The sequence below is a fragment of the Bidens hawaiensis genome, unplaced genomic scaffold, assembly GCF_021521415.1.
Source record: "Bidens hawaiensis isolate Kalapana, Puna unplaced genomic scaffold, B.hawaiensis_p1.1 tig00030490_1, whole genome shotgun sequence".
In the NCBI taxonomy this organism is placed as follows: domain Eukaryota; kingdom Viridiplantae; phylum Streptophyta; class Magnoliopsida; order Asterales; family Asteraceae; genus Bidens; species Bidens hawaiensis.
The window spans coordinates 171,776-184,682 of record NW_027495074.1 but is presented as its reverse complement, the minus strand read 5'-3'; the positions used below and the strand labels follow the sequence as shown (position 1 = coordinate 184,682).

Sequence of the window (12,907 nt, the reverse complement as noted above, 5' to 3'; positions counted from 1 at the left end):
AGATCTTAGACTCCAATGGCGAAATCTTGATCGAGATATTACGAAGATCTTGACACGTGTTCTTTCAGCAAACCCTTATGTCAAGACATTTCGAAGTCTTGCTGAACTTGGACCCTTGATCGAGATAGTCAAAATATTCAGCCGTACTTTGGTTGTTACGATCCATTGTGTTATCCTCTATTTTTCCCCAATGGGGAGTCTGGTTGGCATCCTAACATACCACGTCAAGGAGTATCAATTAGTGAAGTCCACAATGATCCCGACATCATCGACGAACCAACAGAAGGTACCAATAATCTAACTACGTTTTCTAAGTGAAGATTATAAAAAGTACCCCGAAGCGTAATGTAATTAATTATTACCTTTTTTAATCTATTCAGATGCTAATACAGAAGGTTGTAGAAAAACCGTAGCTATGTGAGAGTACTACTGTTACAAGTTCCAAATTCGGTCTGCTGAGAATGCGCTTCTGTTTGGTGGTAGATTGCTACAACAATTTGGTGTGGACGTCTATATAAAACTTGAGACGTCACGTTTACATTTTTTTCAAAGAAACCAGGATAAGATAAGAGCGGATTTGTATCAAGGTATCGTGGATTGCGTCCATGCTGGGGAGGTTCATCCAAACAGAATCGGACAACGAATCGTTTTGCCTGCAAGTTTCATTGGAGGGCCTCGTGACATGCGACGCCGGTTTCTAGATGCTATGACTTTAGTTCAAGATGACGGCAAGCCTGATCTATTCATCACGATGACTTGTAATCCTCACTGGTTTGAGATATGTGATAATTTAAAACCTGGTCAAACCGCACAAGATCGTCCAGAGCTTCTTTCAAGAGTGTTTCATGCTAAACTAGAGGATCTTAAAGAACAACTTTTAAAGAAGCATCTTCTTAGAGAAGTTAAGGCATGCGTTTATGTTATCGAGTTTCAAAAGCATGGTTTGCCACATGCGCATATCCTTCTTATCATGTACACGCAATACAAAATAAACAATCCAGACCATTATGATAAGGTTGTGTGTTCCGAAATTCCCGATAAGCGAAGGCACCCTAAATTGCACGAGCTTGTTGTCAAGCACATGATGCATGGTCCTTGCGGAACCTTACGACCTAAAAGCCCTTGTATGCAGGGAGATCCTGATCCATCATGTCGTTTTCATTATCCTAGACAATTTAATGATTTGACAACACAAGGAGAAGATTCATATCCATTATATCGAAGAAGTGACAACGGAATAAGGGTGGACGTACGAGGAAGTGATCTTGATAATAGGTGGGTTGTCCCGTATAACCCAGTGCTTTTGATGATGTTCAACTGCCACATGAATGTCGAGGTTTGCTCAAGTATAAAATCCGTGAAGTATGTATTCAAATATGTTTACAAAGGACATGACAAACAGCTCATTCAAATAGATCCGGACGAGCAAGGGGTTGTTATTAATGAGATAAAGAGATTTCATGATGCACGCTATGTATCACCCCTGGAGGCTATGTGGCGTATTTTTTCTTTCCCCCTTTCTCAAATCTCTCATACTGTATTGACGTTGCAACTTCATCTCCCTAATCAGCACATGGTCAGGTTTAGAGATGATGATATTATGTCTGAAATTGCAAGGCAGTATTTTTATAAAGATTTTCCAAAACACTTCACATGGAATGGAGGCTCACGTCGTTGGAATCGTCGTAAACAAAGGCCACAAAGAGGTCGTATTGTTTCGGCTAATCCAGCTGAAGGAGAAAGGTACTACTTACGCCTACTTTTGTCAAATATCAAAGGTCCTACTTCTTTTGAAGATCTTCGCACACTTAATGGTGTAACGTACCCGACATTTCGAAGAGCGGCCCTTGAGATAGGCTTAATAGAGAACGATGATAGTTTATCGCGATATCATCACAGAAGCCTCTCTATTTCTGTTTCCAATGGCTCTTAAAGGGTTATTCGCAACAATATTGGTTTTTTGTAAACCTGGAGATGTTCGCAAGTTATGGAATGATCACTTTGACTCAATGTCTGAAGATTATAGGTTACATTTCCAAAATATTCATCGAGTTCAAGATATGGTTGTTACTGAGATCAGGGGATATCTACAATCTATGGGTAAAAATATAAAAGAATTTGATCTCCCAAAAATTGCACACGATGTTAATTTGCAATATGCGTTGCATCGTGAGGTACAAGAGGAGTACCAGATAGTTGTGGAACCTGAACACTTATCTGCTAGAGATTCACTTAATCGCGACCAAAGACTTGTGTATGATAAGATCATGATGCATGTGGACAATGATCGTCCGGGTTTGTTCTTTATAGATGGTCCAGGTGGAACGGGTAAAACATTTGTGTATAAAGCATTGCTTGCTCAAGTTCGTTCACGTGGTCTTATTGCTCTTGCAACAGCTTCATCGGGTGCTGCAGCTAATAACATGCCAGGAGGGAGAACAGCTCACTCCAGGTTTAAGATTCCCATTAATCTCAATAATAATTTAATGTGCAAGATCAAACTTCAAAGTGGGACCGCCGAACTAATTAGGTCAGCCAAACTAATAATATGGGATGAAGCATCGATGGCAAAACGACAGGCGATAGAGGTTGCCGATCTCACATTGCAAGACATCATTGGTGTTAGACTTCCATTTGGTGGAAAGATAATGGTTATGGGAGGTGATTTCAGACAGGTGTTGCCAGTTATTAAACGTGGCACTCGAGCACAGACTGTAGACTCAAGTTTTCGAATGTCGCCTCTATGGCGCTTCACTAAAAAGATGTGGTTGACCATAAATATGAGAGCATTAAATGATTCGTGGTTTTCTGATTTTCTTTTAAGAGTCGGTGATGGAACTGAAGAATCGATCAATGACAACTTTATCCGCATTCCCGATGACATGACAATTCCTTTCACTAGCAAAGAAAATTCTATAAAGAAGTTGTTCAACGCAATCTTTCCATCAATCGAAAACAGTGTATGTACTTCGGATTATATAGCATCAAGAGAAATATTATCGATAAGAAATGAGAGTGTTGACGAGATTAACGATCAAATGATCGACAATTTTTAGGGCGAGGAAATGGTTTATTACAGTTTTGATGAAGTTGAGGACGATAAAAACAACTTTTATCCGACTGAGTTCCTAAACTCACTAAATGTTAGTGGTTTGCCTCCTCATAAACTTCGATTGAAAATCGGATGTCCGATGATATTGATACGGAATATTGATCCATCACGTGGTCTATGTAATGGTACAAGATTGATATGCAAATGTTTTCACGTAACTCTATTGACGCCGAAATAGCTGCTGGGCAACATAGCGGGGAAAGAGTATTTTTTATAAGAATCCCACTGAGTCTTTCTGAAGATGATATGTTCCCGTTCGACCTGAAAAGAAAACAATTTCCCGTTCGACTTTGCTTTTCCATGACCCTTAATAAAGCTCATGGTCAAACAATTCCTCATGTTGGTGTTTATCTACCAGATCCTGTATTTTCACATGGGCAACTTTATGTGGCATTGTCTAGAGGGATATCACGGGAAAATACAAAAGTGTTAGTACATCCCGTCAAAGATTTCGGACGAGACGGAGTATACACCTCAAATGTTGTATATCGGGAAGTGCTACGTGATGTATGATCTGCACGTTCCTATCAAAATTTAAGCATATTCCTGTATATACGTTTTGTGCCTTCGGTTTTTATATTTTTTATATATTTGAATCATTTTTGTTGTTATTTTTCTTATCCCATAATAATCAAATGATTGTATGCATGCCAATTGGTTATTTAAAAATTTAAAGAAACCATGTACATCCGAATCCTTCTAAGTAGTATATACTAAATGTGAAAATGTTTTACTTTTTTTTCAGAATTCGAAAAGAAACTTACGTGATTATATAATAAGATTTTTTTTACATTTCCATTGTAACCAAGTAATTTAATAAACTTATAATTTTTACATTTGTAAATTTATAAAATGTTAATTCCTAAAAAAACAAATAAAAAGTTTTTATCAAACACAATATATAACTTTATCAAAATGCATAATAATTTGATGGAGAAAATTAAGCTAAAAAATCACGCATATGTCCCAATTCAAATGCTAATGGTCTTATATAGCTCAATTTCACTTACCCTTCATTAACACAATTCACCAACATCTCACAGTTTACAAACATGGAGACCTTCCCGGCTACGTTTTCTTGTCTCGATATTAAGGTAATTATCAACTACGTAGTGGATATATGAAAGTTAAACAATTAATTTGATGTAAGTTTTGAGTGAAAACATCATTATAATCATGAATAAATTGTCACGGTGTTTGATTTTACCTGTTTTTTTCTTAATGTTTTTCCATCATACTAAGTTAATCATATTTGTATTACATAAATTAGGAAGCTGTAATGGACGAAACGCAACAACAGTTTGAAGCTTTGTCAGGTATGTATATTGAATACATATAACATTTTTACTTTGATAAAACATATACAAGAGACTAAACATTAGTTTTTCAGTATCAAAATCTGCTATAGAAAATGTAGCAATGCAAGAGGCCAACACAAAAGAAACTGAGCCTGCACCAAATGTATCAACGAAACTTGAACAACCTCCTTGTGAATCTTCTGATATTATGTTCGCCGATGATAAATGGTGGCTGGAAAATCAAGATGAGATAATTAGGATATGCGAGAAGTATGACTAAAATTTATTATTCTTGTTTTTGTTTATTGCACTTTCATAATAGCTTACTGATGTAGACAATAATTTTAATGTTAATTTTGTTATTTATTTCACATGTTTAACGCTTGTGAAAAAGATATATATCGTATTGATGTTACTAACTAGATCTGTAATAACAGTAAAATCAATTATATAATAAAGTTTTGTAAAATATTATAAGAATAACAAAACTAACTAACTAAAATACTATTATACGATATATCACGAGTTGACTTATGAACCAACACAAAGGACTACCGCATTGCAAATTGCCGCCGCCGCATCGCGCGTGTACCCTACTAGTAAATGTAATAAGCATGAGGAGGGGTATTGGGTAGTGAATCAAAAAATGGGTTATGTAACGGACTAGTTGATGGGGATATTGGTTGATTCTAGGGTTGGATCAGTGTGAGGGATTGGGGAAGTAAGTGGTGTGGATGGGAATGTATGTAGGTGTGTGGGTAGTGTTTCTGGGATATAAGGTTCATGGGTAGGCCTAGATTGTGTATTGGTTTCAGTTAAGGGTTGGGATGTGGTTTGAGGTGGTGATTGGTGTAAGGTTTCAGGTGGGCTTTGGGTTACAGTAGGTGGTATTTCAATGGGTGGGAATTGGGTGGTTTGGTCATTTGGTGATAGTGGGTAAGGTGGTGTTTGTGGTGGTGTGTCTAAGGGTGTGGTTGGTGGTGTTGGTATGGGTTGGAACTCCCCCTGAACTTGTACATTCTCAACAATAACTCCTTCTCCACCTCCTTCATTATCTTCTCCACCATCTCCTCCATCATTCTCTTCATTACTACATTCATCCTCATTCTCACCATCCTCTTCATCCTCCTCTGAGATTAACTCGGGTATAGGGACAATCTCAAAATCATCAATCACTAGCCATGGTAAAATTTCAAACACTTCCTCAGGATTGAACCTGCTTGTGCTACCCAGAGTTGCAATCCGTTTATAGATATTTGGATCTTGCAGCACATGTGTTGTACCAATTGTGGGCAATCCTTCCAACTTTTGGATGAAGATAATCTGTAGAAACCTGGGATAGGCGAAAAATTTATCTTTGTTTGACTTTTTCAAGTTGCTCACCATTCCTTCAAACATCATCTTGGAAAAGTTGAATGGCAGATTAAACATAATAGCAATTGTAGCGTTGGCCAAATCCCAACTCATAAGAGTCCATGAGCCTTTTCTAGGGGCAAAGCCCTGAATAATGTCGTGTATCAAGAATCTGTATAAATTAGGGAACATTCCCTTTTAGAATTGTCATTCGTGCATCGTCCCCTGATATCCCATTGTTTGCATAAATATCTTGAGTAGATGGTCTATTGTGAAGTGAATAGGGTTGGGATCATCATCATGTAGCTGGAGACATCTTCTTATAAGACCTTCAGTTATCTGTATCTCCTGGTTTGCCACTGTAGCATCTACCCGCCTACCGTTGATATCGTCATATAATCTCGCTGAGCTCCAAAAATCAAGTGAATGATTCCTGTATATCACTGGGCACTCTGTCAAGGAGAAACTTATATTTGTCCGTTGAAGCCATCTAATCATCAGAGCTACATCTTCATTATCATAAGTAATCTGCAACAAGGCACATGTTGTGCTTGTGCTCAAATGGATATATCGGTTGATTGTTCGCCATTTCTGTTCAAACAAGAGCATATTCAAAGTATACATTAGTAATAAAGTTCAAAACTTTGAATGATTTAGGTTAATAATTTGAAGAAAGAGTAAAGAAATGTCTTTTGAACCTGATCTTCGACAAATAAATAACCTACACAATAACCTGATCTTCGACAAATTATGCATCTTCGACAAAATGCATAATCAAAGCCTATTATCACATAATCTTGGTCGGAAAACACTTAATTGATGCTTACCGAGTCAGATTGTGTGGGCTGAAAAACTAGGGTTTCGATTATTAGATGAACGCTATAAGTCGGTTGGGTTTTCTGAAATGAGAGGAAAAGTGGAAGGAGAGAGAGAAATGAAGTGTGAAAAATTTCTCTAACTCCCTCTCTTATACCTTTTTGAAAGTGGGTTTTAAATGCATTTTGTCATGTAGTGAGTTAATAGCTGTCACACAGTAATATTATCCATTAAATGTATTCACATTTAAAACTTTGCTCGATAAAGTTCATTTTCATTTAGCAAACCTTGCTCGAAAAAGTTAGTTTTACAAAGTGTGCTAGGTATATTCCACTTTCTCAAATCTTGCTCGTTTTAGAGTTATTTCAGACCATAAAGTACTTTTTTAGAGATAAATCTAAGTAAAATGAAGGAAGCTTACTCGAAATACATGATTGCTCAAGAAATAAATCACAAGACTAATAATCAAGTATAGAACATCTAATAGGCAACCTTTCTAGGAATCAATAAAGAATTCTATTAAAATATCTGACATATTCCTAATCGTCAACCTTGCTCGAATATCTGACAAACTCAAACCGTACCCGAAAATGTATAAACAGTTAGCAAATAATCAGTCAGGTAAACTGTTATACAAAGTATGTTCAAGACATTTTTGAATTAAGCAAAGTGTGCTAGAGGTGAGTTCTAGACACAAAGCGTACTCGAAAAGCAAAGATTTAACAAATTACCAAGTATGCTAAGAGAACACTTGAGAATTTCAAAGTGTGCTCGAAACATAAAGTGTGCTCGGGAGACTATTTGCCCGAAAACACTTGTAATTTTAAAGAAACATATTCAAATTTACATAATCATCAAGTGTGCAAAAATTTTAAGTTTACTTGAACATAAAAGGACAAATTCAAAAACACACTAAAAGCTTGCTAGAATGAAGTCAATACAGTTAAACAATCACATAAGTGTGCTAAATAGTCTAAAAACATTAAAGCTTGCTGGAAGTAACATATTCAATTACAAAGATTGCTAGACTGACTTACAACATCCTATAAAAACAATTAAGTGTGCTAGAAAGTCAACAAAGCTTGCTAGAATAATCAAACATATCAAATAGCTTGCTAGTATCAGTTATACTTGAAAACCAAGAAATAAAGTATGCTAGAAAGTCTTAACTGTATAAAAGCTTGCTAGTTACACCATATTCAGATACAATCAAATATCAAGCCTGCTCGGAAGGTTAACATTTCAAGTTAAGTAGGAAGCTCTGCTCGAAAAGTGTATGATCTTCAAAGTATGCTCGATAAGAATAAACTTAGACCAAAATGTCTAAGTATGCTAGAGAAAGTTATAAATCATGAAACCTTACTCGAAAATACATATGCAAACCTTTTTAGGTAAAATGCAAGTCTTTTTGACTTAAACCAATTACCAAAACATATTTGTCATTAAAGATCATTGTTTAAGAGCAAATGGTGCATTTAGAGATCAAATTTTAGTTATGTTTCCTTGCAAAACATTTTCTACCATTTTCTAAAAAGATCTCAAGAATGGGATCATATTGATTAAGTAGCTTCTTCAATACTTCATTCTCAGCATTATTATGACAGTATAGACAGGTTAACAGCAGGTCTAGACTTAGCATGAATTTCATTTCTTTGGTGATATGATTAATGTTCAATTAAGATGCATAATACTCAATGGATAACACATATTATTGTCTGATGCTCCATATCTATTCTCAAGGCTTATTTGGCTTTCACCAGATCACCCCAATTTGACTTTGACCCATTGGATTTGGTTTAAAAAAAACTTTTAATGACAAAACTTATGAGTTTTTTTTTTTTTTACCATAAGATTGTGAACATTTAACAACATTGTGTTGTTTGATTAGCAAATAGTTCACTTTTGTTCTTTGTCATTCTTTGAATAAATAGTTCACTTTTTGGGATCATATACCAATGGGCTCGTGTATGACTGGATAATCACTTTTTTGCCTATCATTCGGAAAGATTTATCCTAGAACATGCAGACACAATAATGTAACTCCACATTAAGCTTAGTAGTTTCTTTATGTTTATATCACCTTAGATTTTACACATCATGGGAAAGCAACCATACATGTTAATGACTGTACTAAGTTCCTTTTTAGCCTATTAAATCCATATGATTGGCTAAGTAGTCAATGTACTATCATTTCCCATTTTAACAGATTCAATCACCCCAAGTACTCTTAGCTTCCAGATTAATGGTTATCCCGACTGTCTACAAGTAGTCCGCAGGACCAAACACATAAATAAATACATGTCCTTTTGGCTTAGAGTCAATGGCATAATTTTAAGTGAAAGAACTAATTACAATTGCCCCAAATGCTTTCATTCTTTGGATTAATGGCTATCCTTTTAAATCTACAAGTAGATGACAGGACCAAATATATACAAGTATATGTTCCTCTGACTTGGGCAAATGACATAATTTTAAGCAAAGGTAATTCTTTTGAGACTTTCCATTAAAAATCCTTTTAAGCTTCTTTAAAGCTTGAACTGAATAGTATTATCATATCTCAACACCATTAACAACTTGCTCTGTGTTATCAAAAATTGTTTTGATCAAAAGTTTTCTTAGCGGTTTCAATTAAGCATAACATCTTGACATAAAAACACATTTTGACACAAAGAAAAGCAACATATTCAAATCTTAATCATAAATGATATTATCAAAACAAGTAGACATCACAAACTACACTGTCTAACACCTCCTAACGACATCATTAGATCAGATTTCACACATATTCAAACATTCAATTTATGACATCAGATAAGCATATAAATTCAAGTATTTCAATTAAGAATCACCTATCATGACATCACACACATATCAACTAATAAACAAGCATATGCATCAAAGATACCTAATCTTGCAGAGATAGACAATTAAGCACGTATCAGTTAACATCAAAAGTATCATATTCAAACATATACACACAACATTCATTGAGACTTTGAAAAGATAGTCAGTTTGCTCAATCAAGCACACATCATAAATCAGACTTCATTAGAGTTGATCATCCCCAGGGCTTTCAGAAGAAAGTTAAACCTGGTTCTGTCAAGTGGTTTTGTGAATAAGCCAGCCAAGTTATCACTGGTATCAAATCTTTTAACATCAATTAAACCTTTTTCACTACAGTCTCTTATGAAATGATGTATGATTTCAATGTGCTTAGTCTTGGAATGTTGCACAAGATTCTTAACAATAAAAGATGCAGCAATATTAGCAATGAAAATAGGGGTGTTTAAGAAATTCAGACCATAATCCGCATCTGATTTTGAATCCAGAGGACTTGTGCACAGCAAGCAGATGCAGCTATATACTCAGCTTCTGCAGTTGAGATTGACACTGTGGTCTGCTTCTTGCATTGCCATGACACCAATCTATCACCCAAAAATTAACACCCTCCTAAAGTGGACTTCCTGCTCATATTGCACCCATCATAGTCACTGATATATGTCTATTTATACATCTCGAATCCCGTGTAAAGTTGTGTTTCCGTAATGTTTTAAGTTCGTTTAAGTTCGAGTTTTGTTTATCTTTTATTAATTTAGGTTTTGAGTCAAGTTTTATATATTTATCGTGTTTTAACTCCTTTGGTGTCTTGCATGTTTTACTTAATTCTTTCTATCTTTTCATGCGAAGTTTAAGTACGTTTTGCCCGTTAATGATTACATGATTGTTCCACTTAGCGTTTCAATTTGTTTTCATGTAGATGGTGATTTGTAAGAAAAGAAGGTCTAGAAGGTTCTAAACGTTACTTGGATTTCAAGAAAGGGATCTAATATGGTTAAATAATAAAGAAAAATGCAGGGCACCTAGGGACTCCTGACCAGCCAAACTTTGTTAAACCAAGGCCCAGCTCGTTTATTATATAATGGATGCAAACCTAAACGAATGGAGACACTATTGGAGCCGATTTTCCAAGGGTTTGTGAAGGTTTTGAGGCTAGGAATCAAGGAGGATCATCAAGCTTTCATCCGGGTGTTCAAGGATCAATCGCAAAGGGTTTTATCACACTAAGTTTTGTTCCTTGTTCATTATTTATCATGTCTTTCCTCTTTGTTTTTAATACTTGTTTAGGATTGTTTTTAATAATGATTCTAGGCTAGACTTCATGTCTACCTAGGTTTGATGAACATGTGTTGACTTGATTCTTGCTTTGGACTTATGCTTTGATTATGGTTTCGTTGATTTAATAGTAAAAGTCTTGATTTTGTTTTCATGATGCGTATAAGTATTTATTATCTTGATTGATTGTTAACTATTGCTTCATGTAGATCTTTTATTTTTTTATTGTGTTCTTTAGATTTAGGGTTTATGTTTAATCCATTACTTGGTGTTTTGATTATTATGGTTAAATGGGCCCATTAGATCATAGAAGCTTGTTGATAGTTGGTTAAGGTTTTAAATGTTTTGCTAAATTCCAATAGCTATAAGGTGAGGAGTTGTTCATGTGTCTTAGTCAATTGCATGCTAGGATAGTTAGTGACAATATTCTTGCTTATTGTGTTGATCCATGTTCATGATGTCATGTTAGCTTATCAAGTTATCTAGGGTTTAGTGTTTCGTAAGATTTCTTGCTTTAGATACTATTAATTAACCCTAATTGATGACTTTGCGGAAATCAATTCAACTGATTGCTTAATAATCTGATAATTGTTCTTTGGGATTTCATTTGATTCAGTCAAAGGTCCTTACGGTTTGTTAGATGAACATGTTTAGAAATCAATTTCCATAATCATGTTATTTGTCCTTTGCTTGATGATTGTTGATGCATGGGATTCTTACCTAGGTAGATTCCTTCTCTTATTGGTTTCGATATTGCGTTTAGTTGCTTGTTTCTCGTTAACTTGTTTATTTACTTTCTTAGTTTAATATTAGTTTAAAAATCCCCCTTAAAACATTAACAATAAATAGTTATGTCGTAAGTTGAGTCTAATTAGTTAATTAACGTAATTTATAGAGTCCTATGGGTTCGATATTCCGTGCTTACTTAGCTTAGTACAATTGACCGGTTCACTTGCCGGTGTTTTATTTAGTTGAGTATTAGGTCTTGTTTTTATTACTTGTTTAATTTAGTTAATATTTATTGACTCTTTTTAGCACATAAAGTTTTTGGCGCCGTTTCTGGGGACTCTTGGCAATTGCGTTATTTGCGTTAATTGCACTTAATTGCTACATAAGTGCTATTTGTTTTATTTTTGTTTGAGTCGTAGGAGTCTAATTTTAGTTTTTTTTAGTATTCGAGTCTACTCACTTCATCTTTTGCGTTTTTCAAGTTTATGCCACATCTTCATTCGCAAGGACCACCGCTGGATAATCTTGGATCTTCTCCGTTGAAGACCGAGGCTAGTTCGTCAGTAGAAGAACAACCGTCAGAACCAGCATCTACACCAAATTCGTCACCACCCAGTTCACCACCCGAAAGTCCTAGAAGTCAAGATCCAATGGCCGACAATAGGACAATTGCTGCTCAATCCTTCGATGGCTTAACCGGAAACCAGTCATGCATCGTCGTTCCCGATATCGACAACCCCAACTCGTGGCAGATTCCGTTATACGTCATGAACAACATCGTTCAAACTAATCAATTTCATGGGAACGATGAAGAGGATGCGCCGGCTCATATTAACCGACTTTATCGCGTTTTGAAAACTTTTAAATTGCAAGGTGCTACTGAAGATGCAATTTTCTTACATCTTTTTCCTTTTTCACTTATAGGTAAAGCAGCTACTTGGCTTGACACGCAGCCACCTGGCACGTTCACCACTTGGGAAGCACTACGTTCTGCATTTATCAAGAGATACTTCCCACCGGCTAAAGCGGCTAATCTTCACGATCAGATTCACTCGTTTCACATGGAGCCGGATGAGCAATATTGTCATGCTTGGGAACGTTTTCAGAACTTGCTGTCTCGATGATCACAGAATGGTCTCAAACCATGGGCTCTCGTAGAGAACTTTTACAACGGGCTGAACTACAAAACCCAAGTTCGGTTTGACACAGCCGCAGGAGGAAGTCTACTGGCTAGGAAGAACGTCACCGAGTGTAACAAGATGTTTGAGAGCTTCGCTCAATCGGACCTTGCCAAAGTGCCACGTCACGGGAATTAGAATCCCGTTAGCAGTACATCCTCATCCGCTCGAGGTGTACACCAGGTTAATCTGGATACTAGTGTGGCAGCTGCTTTGGAATCACTAACTCGAGAGGTGAAGGAGCTGAAGGCCAAGGTGGACAGGTGTGAGTTTTGTAGAGGTGGACATGGTACTTTGGAGTGCCAGGT

At 36.0% G+C, this 12,907-nt stretch overlaps 2 protein-coding genes across 2 annotated transcripts; both read left to right on the top strand.

Annotated features, from left to right (window-relative positions):
- Window positions 1-190: 190 nt before the first annotated feature.
- On the top strand, window positions 191-1,933 carry LOC143580443 (uncharacterized). The gene is made up of 3 exons (XM_077063465.1): window positions 191-286; window positions 381-395; window positions 440-1,933. The coding sequence occupies exons 1-3, from the start codon at window positions 191-193 to the stop codon at window positions 1,931-1,933; spliced, it is 1,605 nt and encodes a 534-aa protein (XP_076919580.1).
- Window positions 1,934-2,009: 76 nt separating this feature from the next.
- On the top strand, window positions 2,010-4,690 carry LOC143580442 (ATP-dependent DNA helicase PIF1-like). Its single transcript, XM_077063464.1, has 4 exons — window positions 2,010-2,960; window positions 3,057-3,143; window positions 4,383-4,428; window positions 4,521-4,690. The coding sequence occupies exons 1-4, from the start codon at window positions 2,010-2,012 to the stop codon at window positions 4,688-4,690; spliced, it is 1,254 nt and encodes a 417-aa protein (XP_076919579.1).
- The last annotated feature ends 8,217 nt before the right edge of the window (window positions 4,691-12,907 follow it).